This window comes from Panthera uncia, chromosome B1, assembly GCF_023721935.1.
Source record: "Panthera uncia isolate 11264 chromosome B1, Puncia_PCG_1.0, whole genome shotgun sequence".
In the NCBI taxonomy this organism is placed as follows: Eukaryota; Metazoa; Chordata; class Mammalia; order Carnivora; family Felidae; genus Panthera; species Panthera uncia.
Genome location: NC_064811.1, coordinates 43,773,397 through 43,795,426, shown reverse-complemented (window position 1 = coordinate 43,795,426; position 22,030 = coordinate 43,773,397). Strand labels below are relative to the sequence as shown.

General features: G+C 36.3%; 1 protein-coding gene across 3 annotated transcripts in view; it reads right to left on the bottom strand.

The window, feature by feature from the left end:
• Nucleotides 1–22,030, bottom strand: part of CEP135 (centrosomal protein 135) — a 69,658-nt gene that overhangs the window by 12,791 nt on the left and 34,837 nt on the right. For all 3 annotated transcript variants that reach the window (XM_049630504.1, XM_049630505.1, XM_049630502.1), the window contains 8 exons: nt 20,475–20,552; nt 12,496–12,647; nt 9,011–9,126; nt 8,782–8,936; nt 8,097–8,152; nt 7,205–7,373; nt 6,288–6,398; nt 5,766–5,951 (listed from right to left, as the gene is read on the bottom strand). In XM_049630504.1, coding sequence (XP_049486461.1) covers nt 5,766–5,951; nt 6,288–6,398; nt 7,205–7,373; nt 8,097–8,152; nt 8,782–8,936; nt 9,011–9,126; nt 12,496–12,647; nt 20,475–20,552 — 1,023 coding nt within the window. The remainder of the gene's footprint in view (nt 1–5,765; nt 5,952–6,287; nt 6,399–7,204; nt 7,374–8,096; nt 8,153–8,781; nt 8,937–9,010; nt 9,127–12,495; nt 12,648–20,474; nt 20,553–22,030) is intronic.

The window sequence follows — 22,030 nt, the reverse complement described above, 5'->3', positions numbered from 1 at the left end:
GGAATCTTGGAAGTTAGATTAAATTTTACCTTTATAAATTGTTATAATGCCTTTTCAAGAAAAAGCAACATATTTACTTCTCACTCCTCAGTTGTCTTTAAATTCTAAATTGCAAAATGGAGGAGTGCCTGGGTGGTTCAGTCAGTTTGGTGTCCGACTCTTGATTTTAGCTCAGGTCATGATCTTGCAGTTTGTGAATTTGAACCCCAAGTCAGGCTCTGCACTGACAGCATGCAGAGGGAGACTGCTTTGGATTCTCTGCCTCCCTCTCTCTCTCTGCCCCCTCCCCTACTCAAGTACATGCTCGCTCTCGCTCTCTCTCTCTCTCTCCCTCCCTCCCTCAAAAATAAATAGCTGGGAGGGAGGTAAGTGGGGGGGGGATGGAACAAATGGGTGATTGGCATTAAGGAGGGCACTTTTTTTGCAATGAGCACTGGGTGTCATATGTAAGAGATGAATCACTGGGTTCTATTCCTGAAGCCAAGACTACACTGTATGTTAACCAACTTGAATTTAAATAAAAAAATAAAAAGTAAAAACAAAATTTTTATTAATAAATAAATTTCAAAATGGAGTTTGTTTTAAAACTGAATACCTGAAGTTCTATTTAAATTTAATTTAACCTAATAGTAATCCACAACTTTATAAGATTTTAATAACTGAAATAATGAACAAAGTTTGAAACACTGATAAAACTCTCTTTCTAGAATAATCCACATTTTAAATTCCACACAATTTAAATTGTGAGTGATAAATACAAACTGACATAAATTCTAGTCTAGAGTTTAATAAGAATTCCACACTTGAAAAATAAAATTATTTTAATAGGTATTAACAAAATAAATTGACATTAAAAATCTGTGCAGAAAAGTAAATATTTGGATTTTCTAAATTAATGAATTAAAAATCAGAGTTCCCTAAAACTAAATATAAATAGGTAATAGTCAGTTTTACATACCACAAAAGAACACGAACAATGACAGACAAAAAAATTAAAGAATAGTTTCTTCCGAGAATTTTGAAAGCTGAAAAGCATTCCTCTAGTTATACTCTTGATAGGAAAACTTCTAGAGACAGGGTGCCAGTTTCGTAGGACTGCTGTAACCAATTACTACAAATTACTGGGTGGTTTAAAACAAACAAAATTTATCCTGTCACAATTCTGGAGGTTACAAGTCTGAAATTTAGATGTTTGCAGAACCTAGAGGTTCTGAGAGAGAATCTGTTCCAGGTCTCCCTCCCAACTCCTGGTGGTTGCTAGCAATCCTTAATGTTCTTGCCCTGTAGACACTTCACTCCAGTCTCTGCCTCTGTCTTCATCTGGTATTCTCCCCTGTATCTTCTGTGTCCAGATTTCTCTTACAAAAGACACCAGTCATTGAGCTATGGCCTGCCCTAGTCCAGTATGACCTCATCTTAACCTGATTATAACTGTAAGAACCCTATTTCCAAATAAGATCACCTTCACAGGTGCTGGAGGTTAGGATTTCAACATAACTTTTTGAGGTCCATAATTCTATCTATCCTTTAGCTCCCCAAAATTCATGTCCTTCTTATGTGCAAAATACATTCATTCCATCCCAACACATTCTAGCATCAATGCTAAGTCCAAAATCTCATCTAAGCATCATCTAAATCAGATACGGGTAAGACTCTGGCTATGGCCCATTTGGGGACAAAACCACTCTCCCTCCCCAGATCTGTGAGCTAGCAAACAGGTTATCTGCTTACAAAAACAATGGGGAAACAGGCATAGAATAGACATGCCTACTCTGAAAGGGAGAAAAGAGAAGGAATGAAGGGGTTACTAATCCAAAGCAATACTCTGAAAGGGAGAAAAGAGAAGGAATGAAGGGGTTACTAATCCAAAGCAAGTTTGCAACTAAGCAAGGAAAATTCCATTTGATTTTAAGGCCTAAGAATAATTATCTATGCCACGATAGTCTACGTTTTGGGCCTGCTAGTGTGGCCCCACCTTCTCAGCCCTCAGCAATGGCCCCACCCTCTCGGCCCTCAGTGGCAGGGGCCCTGCACTCTGGGACCAAGGAGGCAGTAGCCTCACCCCCTGGGGCTGTACCCTCTGTGCCTGTGGTGGCAACAGTAGCCTCATCAGAATCTGAGCTGCCCATGGCAGCCCTGCTCATCTCTGAGTTACCTTCAGAGCCATTCCTCCCTTTTCTCAAAGGAGAACACATATTTGTAGCCAAGTAACTCTGCTAGCCTGTTTCCTGCTAGTAGGATCCCAAACATTCAGACTTCTTTCATTTCATCCTATTTCTGTCCCCATCAATACAAGTTGGCAGTGTTTCTACAGAGATGACTGACTGCATTCATGAGCCACATACCAAATCTGTTCACCAAGAGGTTGTGTGTGAAGCCACACACTTGGCTCTGTCTCCAAAGCACGTTATCTGCATAGGCTAAGAATTTTCCAAATCATCAAGACCTGATTCTATTTTACCCCCTAAATTTTAAGTCTAGTATACTTAACATACACTGTTAGATTAGTTTCAGATGTACAATATTGACCCAACAATTCTCTATATTACTCAGTGCTCATCATGGTAAGTGGTACTCTTAATCCTCTTCACCTATTTCACCCCTCTCCCTACCCACTTCCCTTCTGGTGACCATCAGTTTGTTCTCCATAGTTAGGAGTCTGTTTTTTGGGGAAAAAAAACGAAAAAAGAAAAAAAGATCTGTTTTTTGGTTTCTTTTGTTGTTGTTGTTCATTTGTTTTGTTTCCTAAATTCCACTTTTGAGTAAAATCATATGGTATTTGTCTTTCTCTGACTTATTTCACTTAGCATTATACCCTCTAGATCCATCCACATTGTTGCAAATGCCAAGATTTCATTCTTTTTTATGGGTAATATTTCAGTGTGTGTGTGTGTGTATACACATTGTATATATATGTATATACATACAACATATCTTTATCCGTTCATTTATCAATGGAAAATTGGGCTGCTTCCCTAGTTTGACTATTGTAAATAATGCTGCAAGAATCAAAGGGGCAAATATACCTTTTTGAATTAGTGTTTTTGTATTCTTGGGGTAAACATCCAATAGTGACACTACTGGATCAGATGGTAATTCTATTTTTAACTTTTTGAGGAACCTCCATACTGTTTTCCACAGTGACTACACTAAAATTTTACATTCCCACCCACAGTATATATAGATTCCTTTTTCTCCACATCCACACCAATGCCTGTTGTTTCTTGTGTTTTTGATTTTAGCCATTCTGACAGTTGTGAGGTGGTATCTCACTATGGTTTTGATTTGCATTTCCCTGATGATTAGTGACATTGAGCATCTTTTCATGTGTCTGTTGGCCATCTGGATGTCTTCTCTGGAGAAACGTCTGTTCATGTCTTCTGCCCATTTTTAAATTAGATTGGTTTTTTGGTATTAAGTTCTTTATACATTTTGTATACTAACCCTTTATCAGATACATCATTTGCAAGTATCTTCTCCATTCAGCAGGTTGTATTTTATTTTTTTAAAGTAAATGTGGGTGGGGCTTGAACTCACGACACCAAGATCAAGAGTCACATGCTCTACCAACTGAGCCAGCCAGATGCCCCTGGTAGGTTGTCTTTTAGTTTTGTTGGTTATTTCCTTTGCTGTGCAAAAGATTTTTATTTTGGAGTAGTCCTAATAGCTTATTTTTGCTTTTGTTTCCCTTGCCTCAGGAGACATATCTTGAAAAATGTTGCTATGACCGATGTCAGAGAAATTATTGCCTGTGCTCACTCCAGGATTTTTATGGTATCAGGTCCCACATTTAGGTCTTTAATCCATTTTGAGTTTATGTTTGTGTATATGGTATAAGAAAGTGGCTCAGTTTCATTCTTTTGCATATAGCTGTCCAGTTTTCCTAGCTCCATTTGCTGAAGAGACATGTTTTTCCCACTGCATATTCTAGCTTCCTTTGTTGGAGAGTCATTGACTCTACAATTGTGGACTCATTTCTGGGCTCTCTATTCTGTTCTTTTGATCTATGTGTCTATTTTTTTGTGCCAGTATTATACTGTTTTGATTACTATAGCTTTGTAATATGTCTTGAAATATGGGATTGTGATACCTCCAGTTTTGTTCTTCTTTTTCAAGACTGCTTTGGGTATCTGCAGTCTTTTGTGGTTCCATACAAATTTTAGGATTATTTGTTCTAGTGCTGTAAAAAATGCTGTTGGCATTTTGATAAGACCTAGTTCCTTTTGTCCTTGGCAGTTCCTTTATCAATTTATCTCTGTCCATTTTACTATAAGCAGAAAGAAGAAACCAGGCTACACCTTCCACACTTTGCTTAGAAATTTCCTCAGCTGAATATCCAAGTTCATCACTTAAGTATAAGTTATACTTTCCTTCCAAGAGTAGACCATAGTTCAGTCAAGTTCTCTGCCATTTTATAACAAGGATCACCATTCTTTCAGTGTCTAATAACATGTTCCTCAATTGCATCTGAGACCTCATTAGAAGAAACACTAAGATTTCTGTAAAAATTCTGTTCTTGAAAATTTATGCATTTTGTAAATAACATAAGTTTTCTCTACACTCTCCTTTTTTCTGAGCCCTTACTAGAATCCCCTGTAATAAGCATCTACCAACAAGCTTTTCAAAGCAATCTAGGTTTTTTCTCTCAAGCACCTCAAAACTCTCCCAGCCTTTGTCCATTACCAAATTCCAAAACCACTTTCACATTTTTTATGTTTGTCATAGTTCGTTACAATTTTCCTCATGGAAAAAGGTATGGCAAGTCCTGAAAGCAATCAAACATAAAAATGATCTTGATTTCGCAATTCCACTTCTAGGTATATCCTCAATAACAGAAAGCAAGAATTTGAAGAGATATTGTACATCCACGTTCATAGCAGTATTCCTGGTAGCCAAAGATGAAAACAAATTAAATGTCCATCGACAGATGAATGGATAAACAAAATGTGATGTATATACATAATGGAATGTTTATTCAGCCTTAAAAAGAAATGAAATTTGGACACATGCTACAACATACATGAACCTTGAGGTTAACTGAACCTTAAGGCTAAGTGAAATAAGCCAGTCACAAAAAGACAAAATATTGTATGATTCCATTTATATGAGGTACAAAGAGTGGTCAAATTCATAGAGAAAGAAAGTAGGATGGTAGTTGCCAGGGGCTGGGATGGGGAGAGAGTAAGGGAGTAGGGGGTGAGGGATGGGAAGTTAGTATTTAATGGGGACAGAGCTTCAGTCAGGGAAGATGAAAAAGTTCTGGAGATGGTGGTGATTTTGCATAACAATGTGAATGCACTGGGCACCTGGGTGGCTCAGTCAGTTAAGCATCCCATCTGCCTTAGGCTCAGGTCATGATCTCTGGTTCATACGTTTGAGCCCCACATGGGGATCTGCACTGGTGGTGCAGAGTCTGCTTGGGATCCTCTCTCTCCCTCTCTCTCTCTCTCTCTCTCTGCTCCTTTCCCCACTTGTGCTCTCTCTCTCAAAATAAATAAATATACTTTAAACAACAACAACAAAAACAATGTGACTGTACTAATTGCCAAAGAACTGTACTCTTAATAATGGCAAATGTGATGTCATATATATTTTACTACAGTTTAAAAAGAAATAATGGGGCTTCTAAGCAAATTATTAGAATTAATGACAAAAGATTACCACTGAACTTGATTTTATCAATGCTTAAACCTTACTTTGATAAAGTATCTTTGAATGTTATAGCTTTACTAATAATATCATCACAAGACAAATGAATACATTACCTCCTGAATTTCTTTTTCTAGTAGCTCTACCCTTTCTCGAAGGTGTCTCCTCTCTGTGTCAATAGAAAGAAGTTCCAGTCGAACTGAGCTGCTTTCTCCCTCAGCTTGATGGGCTTTGACCTCCCAGTCTTCAGCACGGTTATGAAGCATCTGAAATCTATCTAACAAATCTTGATTTTCTTTTTCCTAGTTTTAAGCATAAAAACATTGTTCCTAAATTAGTAACTGTCACCCACTGGAACACTCATATCATAAACATATATGGACATTAGAAAATTTGTTTTAATTCGGAAACATATGCTATCTATGCAGACAACATATACTAAGTAAGATCTGCAGGGAAGTATAAAAATATAGTAGATAAGATCTCAAGTATAAAAATATAGAAGATAAGCTCTCCATTCAAACCTTATTATCTAAGAGAGGAGACATACATACATACATACATACATAAGACAGAATAAACACACATGAAAAAAATTTTTAAATGTCTTAAATCCAACTTAAATAATGTTTTTTCACCTTAGCAGCCATTAAGCTCTCCCATCGTGACACCTCAGTTATGTAATTATGAACTCTACTCTTCATTTCTTCTTTTTCTTGCACTGCTGCTTCCAATTCCAATGAGATTTCCTATAAATCAGAAAATTGAAGACAAATCTACAATGAATGTGATACCTAATGAGTTCTATTTATATTCAAATAGCTCCTTTTGAAATGGGGGAATAAGAGTAGGAAAAAGTAAAACTGTTCCTAAGAGTTATTTTCTTACTTTTTTCCTGACTGATTTCGACTTTTTAGCCAAATATTACCACTGATCTCCTGCAAGAGTTAGGACCGTGTATCTGGCATTTATACTATGGGGCTAGCTACGCTCATGGGTTGACATTTTTTAAAACTCATATATCAACAATATGCTTTATATTGAATACTGAAAGTAATTTTTTTAAAACAGGAAAATCATTCATCTTCTTGGTATAATCCTTTAATAAACCAGCAAAAACAAAGTCAATAATTTTGAGTAACTGCTATTCTAAAATATTCAATAATTTACTTAGAGAGTCTCTAAGTTGCTGGTAGGAAGTATGAATAATTAAAATCTATTGTGGGTCTTTAAAACGCAACACTTTGCCCTGGGAGTGATCCTGGGGGTGACAATAATTTCTGCCACAGAGAATCCTATGCTCCCAGCTTTAGGATTCCCAGTAACAAAGACCAAAATGGTAAGGAGACCACAGTTGCATCAACTAGACACTCTGTGATATACAGCAGCTTTCTAAACTGCATTTTTAATACTCTTATAAATACTACTCTCCTTACAGAGTTCTTTATGTTATTGATATTTACAGCATTAAATTTTAGAAAACATATTTACAGCTTTAAAATTTAGCAAGGAATGACTGTATTATAAACAATCCATTTATACACTGGACTCATACCTGGTTTTCTCTTGCCATTGTAGCCAGATCATCTTGTAATCTTCTGTTTTCCTTAAAAGACACTTCTTTAGATCTTCCTACTTCATCAAGTTCTTTGTGAGCTGTATCAAGCTGGCGCCGGAGGCTGCTTATTTCTCGGTCCCGACTAGTCAACGTTTCCTTTAGCTGGCTGTTACATGAAGGATATGGAAATAATAAAGAAAGCTTTTTAGAAAATTGTAAATTACTTAAAAGAAAACTGTATACTCTGAAATTAAGTACAATAAGAATACAAGAAACCACACTACATTAAGACACTGATGAATTAGGTAAAGCAGATATTTTAGATCTCTATCAATCATTAAATGGAAGTAGTAGTCATAAAATAAATTTATAATTCTGTAAGTAAAAATAGAAGACTTTCAAATGTTATGAGCAAAACATAATAGATTCAATTGGCAAATACTATTTAATGTTTAAGTCCCCACTACTATGTAATATGTAAAGATATATATAATAAATACAATTAGTGATTTTTGTCTTGAAGTAGAGACCAGACATAAAATGTAAAATTTTGTAACTGTTCAAGATAGATTATGATGTAGAACAAATTCAATACTGACTACTAAAGTAATCTAAGTTTTAATAATTAGGGTCCAAACAGGGTAATTACTGTAGAAATAAAAAGCATATAGGCATGAAAAGAATAATGAATCAGACACAACTGTTGAGATGTTGATGATGGAGGAGGGGAGAAAGTTAAAGAGGATGGCATGTTCACCCTCTTTAGCAGACTCAGATGCTGCCACCGGCAAAAACAGGAAAACTGAAGGAAATTTTCCTATGGTCTAATTATTACTTAAATATATAAGGTGCACTCACTGAAAATTTCTAAAAAGCATTTATCACTTACTTCATAGAAGAGTCATACTCTGAGACTGTTATCTTCATCTGAGCAATAGCTTTTTCCTGTAGAAATTATGAAAATATATGATTCTAAAACATGCATTTAGAAATCTTTCCTTGAATTTATATAACTTATGACATTTATATAAATTATGCTATAAAAGAAAGCTACAAAGTAAACATATTTCTATTTCCCAACTGTACTTCACATATTGGCATATTTCTAACCTACACTAAGAACTTGAATTGTTTCGGGGCTCCTGGGTGGCACAGTCAGTTGGCATCCAGCTTTGGCTCAGGTCATGATCTCACGGCTTGTGAGTTCGAGCTCCGCTTCAGGCTCTGTGCTGACAGCTCAGAGCCTGGAGCCTGCTTTGGATTCTGGGTCTCCCTCTCTCTCTGCCCCTCCCCCGCTCAAGCTCTGTCTCTGTCTCTCTCAAAAATAAACATTAAAAAAAAAAAAACTTGTTTGAATTTGCTGTAATCACATCTGATAAAATTACATTACATTCTATCAATAGAATTTTTAAAGATCCAAATTATTGGCATAAAATGAAATTTAAGCATATTAAAAGATATGGCTCTGGACCTTAGCAACCTGTATATGGGGGGTAAGAACTGCATATTTGTGAAATAGAGAATGAAATCGTTTCTGTTCAGATGCTAGATAAAGGTACTGAACAGTCACATACTTTATTAGCCAGGTTTTCTTGCAAGTTTGCAATCTTTTCGGTCTTCTCATCTACAGTCTCCTGAAGAAAGTCTTTTTCTTTATCAATAGCACCAATGGTCTTTTTCATTACATGAGCCTCTTCACTCTGTGAAGTCATCTGAAGGTGTAGTTTACCTGGAAATAAAGAGAAATGTTTGTTAGACAAAGTAAATTAGGTTTCGTGAAAACAAAATTTAAAAAAACCTTACCTATTTTTTCCTCCAGTAACTTAATTTGTGATTGGGCTGATTCAAGTTCACCTCTTTTTTTGGAAAGCCGATGCTGACAATCATCAAGTGACTGCTGTAGCTGCTCATTTACTAACCTAAAGAATCAGTGGACCAAAAAAAAAAAAAGTCTACTTTATCTCTGGTAGAAATATTTTTTCATTTTTTATTTTAAAGCTTTTCCAGTATAATTAACAGCATTATATATTATTTCTTGCTGTCTGCCATTCTTCTTCAAAATGGTTCGTTCTACTTCCTAAAAATAATATAGTATAAAAATCAAAATAATTGTCTACACTTTTCTAGAGGCTTCCCGGTAGTTTCAAAGCTCTTCTCAGTTTCCTAGTATCAACACTCTTTCCCTTATAAAATCTATTTTCAATAGTGAAGGCAAAGGCATAGTTTTATAGTATGCTTTTATTTTTTTTATTTTTTTTTAAATGCTGATTTATTAAAAAAAATTTTTTTTTATATTTATTTATTTTTGAGAGACAGAGTGAGACAAAGTGAGACTGGGGGAGGGGCAGAGAGAGAGGGAGACACAGGATTGGAAACAGGCTCCAGGCTCTGAGCTGTCAGCACAGAGCCTGACGCGGGGCTCGAACCCACAGACTGTGAGATCATGACCTGAGCCGAAGTCGGACGCTCAACCGACTGAGCCACCCAGGCACCCCTATAGTATGCTTTTATAGTATTACCTGGTACTTCTTCAAAGGATTATCCATAAATCCTGACTAGTGGGCTTTTATTTATGTTTTTTAATTCTTTTGAAGTAGGTTCCACGCCCAACATGGAGCTTGAACTCACAACCCTGAGATCAAGAGTTGCATGCTCTACCAACTGAGCCAGCCAGGAGCTCCTGACCAGTGAACTTTTAATTTTGCTTTCTATTTTGACTTTTTTGGTGGGTATCAACTGGAGGTCATACTAAACAGGGAAAGTGGACATTATACACACACACACACGTGTGTGTGTGTGTGTGTGTGTGTGTGTGTGTGTGTATGGAAGAGAAGATGGGTCTACCAGGTGGATGGAAAGGAACATATGCTTCATCTATCTGAGTATCAGCTTCAAAAATGTCTTCATGTCAAGGGTAAGATAAGTTTATGTGATTAAAAGGGCAGCAAGATCTCTGTTAATGATATCGAAAATGGCATGAGGTGGCAGCTCTTTCTGCCCATGGGTTCTGTCCCTGTGCTTTAATAAAATCACTTCTGCACAAAAAAAAAAAAAAAAAAAAAAGTGGCATGAGGTTTGGATAATGTGGCTTTGTTTCTGTATAGTGCTTCTCATCGTGGTTTGTATTGGCTTAGCTTTAGATTGGATCTGAAGGCTTGAGCTCATGACTCTACCAGAGTATAGTATATGGAGAATGTGACTGGCACCCTTTCCTCAGAAATAAGTCAGGTTTTTTCTGTCAGAGCAAAATAAAGTTATGTAACCATGCAATTTCCCCAGGTTATACAAGGCAGACAAAAAAGTCTTCACAATCCCTTCCTATAACACAGTGACTGTGAGGGAAGTAGCACAATGAGCTCACAAGACAAAAGGATATTATTATAACACAAAAAATGTGAAAGTAGCTGTAGGCTTGGGATCCAAGAAAGGCCAATGAAAGCTCTGCCTTGTAAGACTGCTAAGGGCCTCCTGTGAGGAAAGGAAAGAGGAGCTGTGACTACAGTCTGAAGGAAAGAGCAAAATGGATTAAATGCCAGATCCAGTCAGCTGAACACAAAAGGGAAACAGGTGGACTAGTAATTCTGGGTGACAGAAATCTACCATAGTATCTGTATTTTGGAGCTGAATATAGACATGAACCAGAGGAAGAGAAGCTGGTCCATTCAGCTAGCTCTCCATAGGATATATGTAGCACTTGAGAAAAAAAAAATGCAGCTTTCACCTTAGATAGTCCTAAAGTCTGATTAAGACCTGTAGTCAGAACAGCAGAAGGGCAAAAATGGAGATCCTCTCTGAGTCCTTAAGACAGTATTCCTTAATTAATCACAGACTAATTAATTAACACAACCAGCTCTTGATCTTATTTCATTTAGTTTGTTTGATAATCATGGACCCCTTACGAACAGACTCTGGCTTTCCTTTTCCTAATTATTCCTTGGATTTCAATCCTGCTGTTTATTTTACTATATATTTTGCAATTCTCAGTATTTGTATATTAGGTCTGTGTCTTTTATCTCATCAACTTTTTTTATTCTTCTGGGCTCTGAATTCTAGATGAATTTCTTGAGTTTGTTTTCTATTTTACTGACTCAGTTTTTGGAAATATCCATTCTACTGTTCACTACCATTTTCAGTTTTAATTTATTGATCTTTTTTCTAATCATTACTATAATTCTTTCTGATCTCAAGTTGTTATTACTTCATGATTTAGTTTACATATGCAATGTCATGTTGGCACGTGAAAATCTTTTATTGATCCTTACTGCAAATGTAATTTAGAGAGGAATATCTCCTCTGCTTCTTCAGTGATCCCCTTCTTCTAATCTTAAGTCTTTAAAAAGACTTACTGCAGCTACCCAGTCCAGAAAAAAAATTAACTTCGTTGACTTTTTATTTCCTTCAATGTTCTGTATTTTAAATTCACTAATGTCTAGCCAATGACCCAGTCTCATAAGGCAAACACATTTCTGAAGTACTGCATCTTTCTCTCATCTCATAGAATCCATTTCTCATCCAATCCTTTTGATTTTATGTAAGAAATGTTTCCTAAATCTAGCCTCTTTTCAAGTTCATTGCCACTATTTCCAGTCCAGACATACAGTCTCCTCTGTTTGCCATTAGTCTCTTGTGACTCCAAATCCATCTTCCCAATTTCCACTAGAGTTCACCTCCTAAAAGGCATGCTAATCACATTACCTCTCTGGTTAACATGTGTTTCTTCTCCATGTTTACAAAGTAAAATCCAGACACTCCTGCTTATCATATGAAGTTCTTCACAACCTGCCTCTAACCTGTAGATACTGCCTATGTTTCCATATTGACCTTCTTACCTTTCAGACACATCACCTTTTTAGACTCTGTATATGAGTATTCTGATTTTACATTTCTTTGAAAGAAGAAAGATAAGGACAATGATGAGCAAAAAATTCTGTAATTTTCAGCAATCTTACACTAGGGAGTGCAAACAATCCAAAATACGGAAGGGGAATTTTTGAAGGAAGTCGGTCTAAAAACTTATGCTATGCCTGCAATTGATTGCCTGCAATGATATCAGTCTGTGAAAGCCTTTAAAAATAGGGATACTCAAAACCTACCCAGGTTCACTCAGTGAGTAAGAACCTCCAGAGATCAGCCCTTAAATCCATACTTCTTAAAATCTCCCCAGGTGATTCTGCTGCAAGGCCAACTTTCACTGCTCAAAGGTCCCATCCAAAATGCTGCTACTAAGAACCTTATATAGCCACTAACTCATTCCTAGAAGTGAAAAAACAGACTTTCAAAAAACTTACCTAAGTGAGTTCATCTCTGTTTTGTGATGAGATGAGTCACCAGCCACATGGCTAAGTTTTTGAGCTTGGAGTTTTGCTTTGTTCTCTAATGACTCTACTGTTTCTTTCATTATTAACATTTTAGACTTTAATTCACACTTTTCATCTTCATGCTATAATTTAAATTAAAAAAATTAATAGGTGTATGTCTATTTTGTTTTCCTCAAGCACTCTTTAATATTTCTGGAAGAAAACTACGGAAATAGATTTAACAATACTTTAAAAGTCATGTGTACACTTTAGGTTCTAGATGTCAGAATGGGCATACACATTTATCTCTCCTTTTCATTCCTTTTCATTATCAGTGAAATGAAAAAAAAAAAAAAAAGATACCAAAAAAAAAAAAAAAGCAATAAAGGAAGAAAAGAACATATCCATAACAGCAATGAAAAAGGGAAGGTAAACCATTAGCAAGCAGAGCAAATATTCTGAGAAATTTCTAAAAATCAGTAAGCACATTGGACTGAAGAAAAATCAGAGCAGAAAATACTGTAACCCAAACACAAAATGGGCAAGACTTATATGAAGACACTATAAAATTTTCCTGAAGGACATAAAACACAGCCTGATTTAATGTAAAGAGTCACCATGTTTCTGAATGGAAACACAATATTGGAAATGTAACAAAAGTTCCTGAAATAACTGTTAAATTCAATGAAATTTCAATAATAATCCTACCAGGACCTTTTTAAAACAGGGAAGGTGGCTTAGATTTCATTCTAAAGTTCACTTAGGGAAAATAAGTTAAGAAAACAGGAAAAATTGTGGGCACTGGGGGGAGAACGTAGGTAGACTTGCCTTATAAGGTATCAGAATGAATTAGAAAGCTACTATTAAAAGAGTGTGGATTTCACAAGGATGAGCAAATGCATGTACACAGATGTAAATTTAGAAAAGGTAGCATTTTAGGGAAGTGGGAAAAGAAAAGGCTCTTTAAAAACAGTTGGGAGAGCCACTCATTGGAGAAAAAAATTTGCTAGATTTCTATTTTATTTTACATACAAAAATAAAATCTAAATGGAATAATGATCTATATGTAAAACTCAAAACTAAGAAATATTTGTGATAAATAGAAATTTTCTAGTGAAAACTGTAGACTGACCACACATATGGAAACTGCTAAAATGACAGTAAAGGAATAGAAAGTTACACACTCACAAGGGCATAGAGAACAAGAAGGAAAACAAGAGTGGATGAGTGACTTCAACAACTTGTGGAAGACAAAGAGTAGACAGAATAGTGACTCAGAGCAGAAGAAGGATACACCCTAAAGCAAAGTTTCTGAAACTAGGAACTACTGACACTTAGAGCCAGGTAATCCTTTGCTGAGGGGGGCTGACCTGTGCATTGTGCACTGTAGGTTGTTTAGCAGCATCCCAAGCTTCTGAGTAGGTGAGGCCCTCTAGCATTATTTCCAGGTATGAGAAGCACCTTCTCCCCTAGCTGTGTTAAGCGCAAATTCTCCAGATACTGCCAAATATCTCCTAGGAAGTGGAACTGATCTAAAGAAACACTGATCTAAAGTGACCGGAGTAATATCTATGAGCAACTAGCTGATTTGCCCTGAAGAAACTCAACACACGAAGGCACCAAGTGGTGGGATGAGGTCAGGAAAACAACTGAACAAGGAGATTGGCTAAAAATCTATACGGGGACCATCACACACCAGAGAGCTCCTCCCATCTCTTTCTAGAAATTTTTCTTGGGAAGTAAAAATATAAATTTTAAAATATATCAATAGAAGACTTGGAAGATAAAGTTGAGGAAATCTCCCAGAAAGAATAAAAAATCAACAAGAAAATAAGGGAGAAATGATAAGAACCTCAGATCTCTTTAGGAGGTCCAAAACCAACTAATAAAAGTTCCAGATGGGCACCTGGCTGGCTCAATAGTTAGAGCATATGACTCTTGATCTTGGGGTCAAGGGTTCAAGCCCCATAATGGGAACAGAACTTACTTAAAAACAGAAAAAGTTCCAGAGAGAGAAAATAAGAATAGTATATCGGGGTGCCTGGGTGGCTCAGTTGGTTAAGTGTCTGACTTCGGCTCAGGTCATGATCTCATGGTTTGTGAGTTTGAGCCCCGCGTTGGGCTCTGTGCTGACAGCTCAGAGCCCGGAACCTGCTTCAGATTCTGTGTATCCCTCCCTCTCTCCCATGCTCACGCTCTGTCTCTCTCTGTCTCCCAATAATAAATAAACATTAAAAATTAAAAAAAAAAAAAGAATAGTAAATTACCCAAGAAATTAAAAACAGGAGGTAAGGAAGAAATTCTAAGAGTTTTCAGAAATAAAAACATATCATGTACAAAAGACTAGGAAACATAAGAGTATCAGATATCTCAAAGAAATTTAACAATGGAAAACAGTATTCAAAATTTTTAGTGAAAATAATTTTTAATCTAGATTTCCATATACACAAGCTGAATCATAAATCAATTTATGAAATCTGAATAAAGACATTTCCAGACAAGTAGTGTACCAAAAACAATTCCTCCCATGTATTCTTTTCCAGGAAACTGGAGAATGTGCCATACCAGAACAAAGGGAAAAACCAAGAAAGAAGAAAATATGAGATTCAATAGAGGAGAGGGAGACAAGGAAATTCTTAAGAGGAAGACATAGTCTACAACTGAGCAAGAAGAGAGAAAGCTCAAGAAGGAAAGTCTTCAGCAGGAAACAATAGAACTGATGGGTTTGAATATTCAAAAAATATTGAAAGGCATGTGGCAGAGGTTGGAGTTCTTAACAAAAATTAGCAATGGGTTTAATGAAAACAGAAAAGTGACAAAAAACAAAACAAAACAAAACAAAAGCAATTATTAACTCCAGGAAAAAGATCTGTAAGAGAAAAGGCAAGAGTGGTACTATCCCATTTTGCTGACCCATGAGCCATTATAAGTCATAATAATATAGACAGTTAACTACCAAAGTAAATATTATATGTAGTAAAATTATGCTTGAAGTAATGGGGGAAGAAAAAGGGAAGAGTGCTAGGTCATCATCTAACATCACAGAAATTCATTAAATAATCTTAAATCAATAAAGTAAGACTGAGCAATCACAAACACATTATTTAGAAACAGGGAGGTAAATAAACATCAGGAGGAGTTAGATGTTGTGGGTGGTAGTTTTGGGGATAAAGAGGTAGGAAAGGAAACTGTTTTTTGTGGGGTTTTTTTTGCATTAAAAATATTTCAAAACTCCTTGTACAAACAAGAGTACATGTATAGTATAAAGAATAAAAGAATGAACATTTGTGTACCTATATTATCTGGCATAAAAATATATTACCTGAACCTTGAAACTACTTGTGAGCAGTATGGATCCCTAAACAATACATAATTTAGGTGTGTGTAATGTGTGTGTGTGTGTGTGTGTGTGTGTGTGTGTGTATACACACACACACACACACACCCATATATAAATATTTTTTTTTAATGTTTTTTTTTAATTTTTTTTTTAACATTTTATTTATTTTTGAGACAGAGAGAGACAGAGCATGAACGGGGGAGGGGCAGAGAGAGAGGGAGACACAGAATCGGAAGCAGGCTCCAGGCTCTGAGCCATCAGCCCAGAGCCCGACGCGGGGCTCGAACTCACGGACCGCGAGATCGTGACCTGAGCTGAAGTCGGACGCTCAACCGACTGAGCCACCCAGACACCCCTAATGTTTATTTATTTTTGAGGTGGGGGAGGGACAGAGAAAGAGGGAGACAGAGAATCCCAAGTAGGCTTCACGCTGATAGCAGTGAGCCTGATGTGGGGCTAGAACTCATGAACAGTGAGATCATGACCTGAGCAGAAGTTGGATGAGTAACCAACTGAGCCACCCAGGAGCCCTAAGGTTTATATATTTTTGAACTCTACATAAGTAGATAAAATCATACTGCACGTTCTTTGACATTATATTTGTAAGATTCGTGCACACTGATGTTTGTAGCTATTATTCATTCATTTTCACTGCTTTGTAATACTTCACTGTGTGAAATACTACTCCCATTTATCTATTTTCCTCAAAACTGACCTCAAGATTGTTTTTCATTTTCTACCAGGGAGTTAATTATTTTAGGCTCTATTATGGTCTATGGTCTGGTCTAGGTCTATGGTCTATGGTCTGCTGCCATTACTCTGTTGTAATACAAAAATAGCCACAGGCAATATGTAACAATGAACATGGCTGTGTTCTAACAAAAACTTTATTACAGACAGACTAGAGGCCACAATTGTTCTGGGGGCCATAGTTTGCTGACCTCCAAGCAAGGTTCATGTCTAGAAATGGACTTGCTGGATCACAGAATATGCCTTTGCTAGATAATGCCAAAATATCCTCCAAAGGGGTACCAGTTTGCACTTCCTGACACTACACATACTTGTTAAATAATGTTATAACTTGTTAATTTCTGATGTGATATAATTTTCTGATAGATGTGAAATGTTTTTACTATGGTTTTAATTTGTATTTCTGCTATTAAGGAGATAGAACCTCTTTTATGTTTATTAACCATTTGTAATTTCTTCTGCCATAAAGTGTCAATTTACATCTTCTGTTTTTTTTAGGTGAAATGTACAGCACATTCTCTCAGTGGCTTGTCTTTTCAATTTATGGCTATTTGGTGAACAAAGAAGTTCTTGTCAATGTGGCCCTGTTTATCTGTTTTCTTTCATTTGTATTTAGGAGCATACATTTTGGCAGCAGACACTTGCTGGTTGTGTGATGTTAGGCAAATCTCCCCGGCCTCAGTTTCTTTATGAAATAAGGATAATATTAGCATTTACTTCCTATGGTTATTATCAAAATTAAAATTACATATAATGTTAACAAAGTACCTAACATAGAGTAAATGCTATGTAAGTCACTGCTGTTATTATTATTTCCCCAAGGTCAAAAAGATTTTCTCCTGTATTTTCTTTGAAAACTCGTAGCTATTTCTTGAACACTCTAAATTTCAAGTCAACTTGAACTGATTTTTGCATATAGTATATTTGAGGTAGGATGAATTCCTTTTTTTCTTTTTTTAAAGTTTATTTTTGAGAGAGAGCACATGCATGTGAGCGGGGGAGGGGGGAGAGAGAGGAAGAGAGAATCCCAAGCAGGCTCTGCGTTGTCAGCACGCCCCAAGCGGGGCTTGATCCCACAAATCGTGAGATTACGACCTGAGCTGAAACCCAGAGTCGACACTTAACCGATTGAGCCACCCAGGCGCCCTCTAATTCCTTTTTAATACACATATAATGTGAATAGCCAAGTATCCCAGAAACAATTACCAAATAATCCTTTCTTTTCCCATTGATCTGAGTCCTTGATATATCAAGTTTTTCATATATCTCTGGGTTTACTATCTACTGGATTTTATCATTCTCTTTTAATCCTTGTGATCTACCACTAGATTAGATTAATTACTGACTCTAAAGCCTTCATACCTAGTAGGTTACGTTCCACCATGGTCTTCTTTAAAATTTCTTTGTGATTCTTAGCTCTTTGTTTCCACGTAAAATTTAAAATCTATGGTCGAGGGGCACCTGGGTGGCTCAGTTGGTTAAGCATCTGACTTTGGCTCAGGTCATGATCTCGTGGTTCACGGTTCAAGCCCCGTGTCAGGCTCTATGCTGACAGCTCAGAGCCTGGAGCCTGCTTCGTGGATTCTGTCTCCCTCTCTCTCTGCCCCTCCCCTCTCGTACTCTGTCTCCCTCTCTCTCAAAAATAAATAAAACATCAAAAAAGATAATAAAATCTATTGTTGATTTTCACACACACACACACACACACACACACACACACACACATCACCTTCTTGGGATTTCAGATGGAATTACATCAATTCTATAGATCAATTTGAGAAGAATTTACATTCTTTTTTATAAACATGATGTCTGTCACCTTTGTTATAAACCTGATATATTTCTCCACTTATTTAGGTCTTCTTTAATGTCTTTCAATAAGGTTGTATGATATTTTTTATAAAGGTCCTCCAAATTCATACATAAGTATCTTATATTGCTCATCTCTATTAAAATGGTATGGATTTCTTTTTATTTATCTTCTTTGGGATTTGTCATACTCCTAGCATTCACTGTCCACTTGGAATCTGAGGATTCCTGTGTTTTTAAAATACCTAGAAAATTATCAATCATTACCTTTTCAAATACTACCTATCTCACATTCTATTACATTGTCCTACAATTTTGACAAAATACATGAGACTTTCTCACTTTATTCTCTAAGACTTTAACTTATTTTACATTTTCTATATCCCAATCTCTTTCCAATGACTTCTAGTACTTTAGATCTATTTTTCAGTTCATTAATTCTCACTATCAGCTCCTGGGCAAGCTGAAATGCCAGGTACCCTTTCACCTGAAATAATTAAAAATTGGGACAAGATACATGAAACAATGGTTTTCCAGACACTGAACATCAGGCAATGATGGACAGTGACATGAGGGACAAGAAACAAATGAGATGAGCCCTATGAGCTTACTGCTTCAAGAAAATCCAGGCTGTGGCACAGGGATAGGAACTCAGGTGAAGGCTGGTGTTCTCCCCTAAGTTCAGAAGACAAGACTGAGAGTCAAGGAAAGCCAAAGCAGTTAGGGTTTGCAGAGCAGATACTGGAGAGCTACACAGACTAAAAGTTCCAGAGATCTTTTAAAGGTACCACTCGAGTGCAGAGCTCAACACAGAGGAAGCTACTCAAGAGAAAGCCAGAGAATAAAACTGTCAAAAAGTTAAAGGGAATAATACTCAAGGCTCATACAGGGATGGAGTAATTCCTATTCCCATGAGTCATTTGAAAACCTCATAATTCATGGGGCAATACATAGTGTACTCAAAATGGTTTTGTCCCAGTGGTGGAACAAAATTAGTCCAGGACTAAATGCTACTCTGGTCCCAGTTTTGCTAAAAGCAAAACTGAAAAGTCTCAAGCTACTTTCATTGACTAAACTATATCCCAGAACAAACCTAAAAAATATTTATAGGAATCCACCAACCAGGAAGGTGAAATTCACAATATCTGACATCTAAAGTAACCAGGAATTCAAAGAATCAGGAAAATATAACCCATGATGAGATGAAAAAAACAAAACCCAACTGACACAAAGTTGATAAAAACAGATTATCAAATTAGTAGACATGGTAAATAAAAACAGTGAAGACACAGTAAAGGAAATCAGCCAAAATGAAATACCAAGAGAAAAAAGACTGTCAGAACACATATATCAATTTGTTAAAAATATTCTACATTATAGAGAAAGCAATAAGGAATGAAAACAAATTTCATTTTTTCCTCCATGTCTGTACAATGGTTTTTTAAAAAGAATAAAACAACAATAACTAATACTTACTGAATGCTGACAAATGCCAGCGACTCTTCTAAGTTCTTGACATATATTAACTCATTTAATCTTCACAAAAACTTAAGAATTAAGTACTAGCATCACTCCCATTTTACAAATAAAGAAACTGAGGGATGGAAAATTTGAGTAGCTTACCTACAGGTTATAGGTAACAGAGATGGATATGAACCCAAATAGCCTTCAGAGTACACATTCCAAATAACTGTTACTCGGCATCTCTGGAACACTATTTTGTAATATTATCTTTTATTTTAATGTTTATTTGAGAGAGAGTGCACGCAAGTGCACACTGGGGAAGGGCAGAGAGAGAGAGAGAGAGAGAGAGAGAGAGGGAGACACAGGATCCGAAGTGGGCTCTGCACTGATAGCAGAGAGCCCCATGTGGGGCTTGAACTTACCAACTGTGAGATCGTGACCCAAGCCAAAGTCGGACGCTTAACCGATTGAGCCACCCAGGCGCCCCACTACTTTGTAATTTTAAAAACATACAGTGAGGGGCACCTATAGTATAGTATATTGAAACTATAATTGAAATAGTTATTCATACAACACAATATACCCCAAATCCAGTTTGATAAATTACCTGATGATTAACACGTGTCAAATGTTCGATAGTTTTCTCTAATTTTGATTTTTCAAAAATACTCATTTCCTGGAGATTCTGAAAAAAAATTTTATAGAAGATGTTCATTCATATCAGATAACAAAATTACCAGAGTAAACAAGTCTACAGTATTATTCTGTTTGTCTTTTTATAACATGAAAATGTTTTAGAAAGAAAATCATTGGACATTTTACAATAATGCTTTTGGTTGAAAAAAAAAGTGACAGGAGTTTCTTGTTTTTTATATTCTACCTCCATGTGTAATTGTAACAAAAGACACAGAATGGTATGGATTTGTTTTTAACAATTTATCTAGATCAATCCATTAGCACAACTATAAAGGGAAAAAACCCAGCAGGTTAAGTAAGATCAAGAGTGTGCCCTAGTGAGAGATATCAGAGGAAGAGAGTGCAAAGAAGAAATCACAAAGACAAAGGAACAGAATACTACAGGGCCATGCAAGAGATCAGAATTTCAACAATGGGCTGGTCAACAGTGTAAACAAGTGCTATTTCTATAGTTATGTTACCTTATCCAATTATTGCTGATACTAAGTGTAGAACAAGTGATACAAGTTGGTGTTCTCTGAGAATTTTTCTAGTGTAGATTCATACTTGTATCCACATTACTCATTAAAAACAAAAAGACACCCGATGTTTGGATTACATATCTGGTTGGAAGGGTCACTGCGCTGTATTCATTTTTTGTTTATTAAATCATTCAACCAGTATTGAGTACACACTATATACCAAGCACCAAGCAAGGTATTAGAAATGCATAGTGAGTAAAATGGATAAAGCCTCTGACATCATAGTTACTAAAGACTAGTAGAAAAGACAAACCTTAAACAAGACACTATATAAAACCATGAATATTCTGCTAGAAAAAGGAACTTTATGGCAACATATTGAAAGGGAATCTAGAGCCTAGAGTTCGCTTCCTATGTGAGGAAATGATGTTTAACCTGGCTCTAAAGGATGAATGGGAATTTGCCAGGTGAGGGTACTCAAAGAGATGAACAATTTTTCAATAGCCTATATAGAAAACTGGGGGCAAGAAAAAGTCCATTAAGCTTGTAGTCAAGAAAGTGAGGGGTGGGAAATGGGGAGATAAGTTTGGGGAAAAGAAGGCTAGACCTTGAAGTAGGCAAGAGCCAATCACTGAAGTCTTTGAAAACAGTTAACAGATTTTAAATAGGAAGTGATGTGATCAGATTTATACCTTTGAAAGATGACTCTAACTTCAGTGTAAAATATAGATTTGAGAGGCTGCTAATACACAAATACAGTTGAGAAAGAATAATGGCCAGAACAGGATGGCAGAGGAGTAATGGAAAGAAGTAGACAGATTGAAGAGAAACTAACGTGAGCTCAGGAGCCAGACTCCATGTGATGTCATAGTTAGGTGATCTTGGGCAAATTATTTAAACTCACTGTAACTCAGAGACCACGTCTGTAAGCATTACCTATCTGAAAAGGCAATTGTGAAGATTTACTAAGCGCATGGAAAAAGCACTTAGAACATGAACTTCCCAC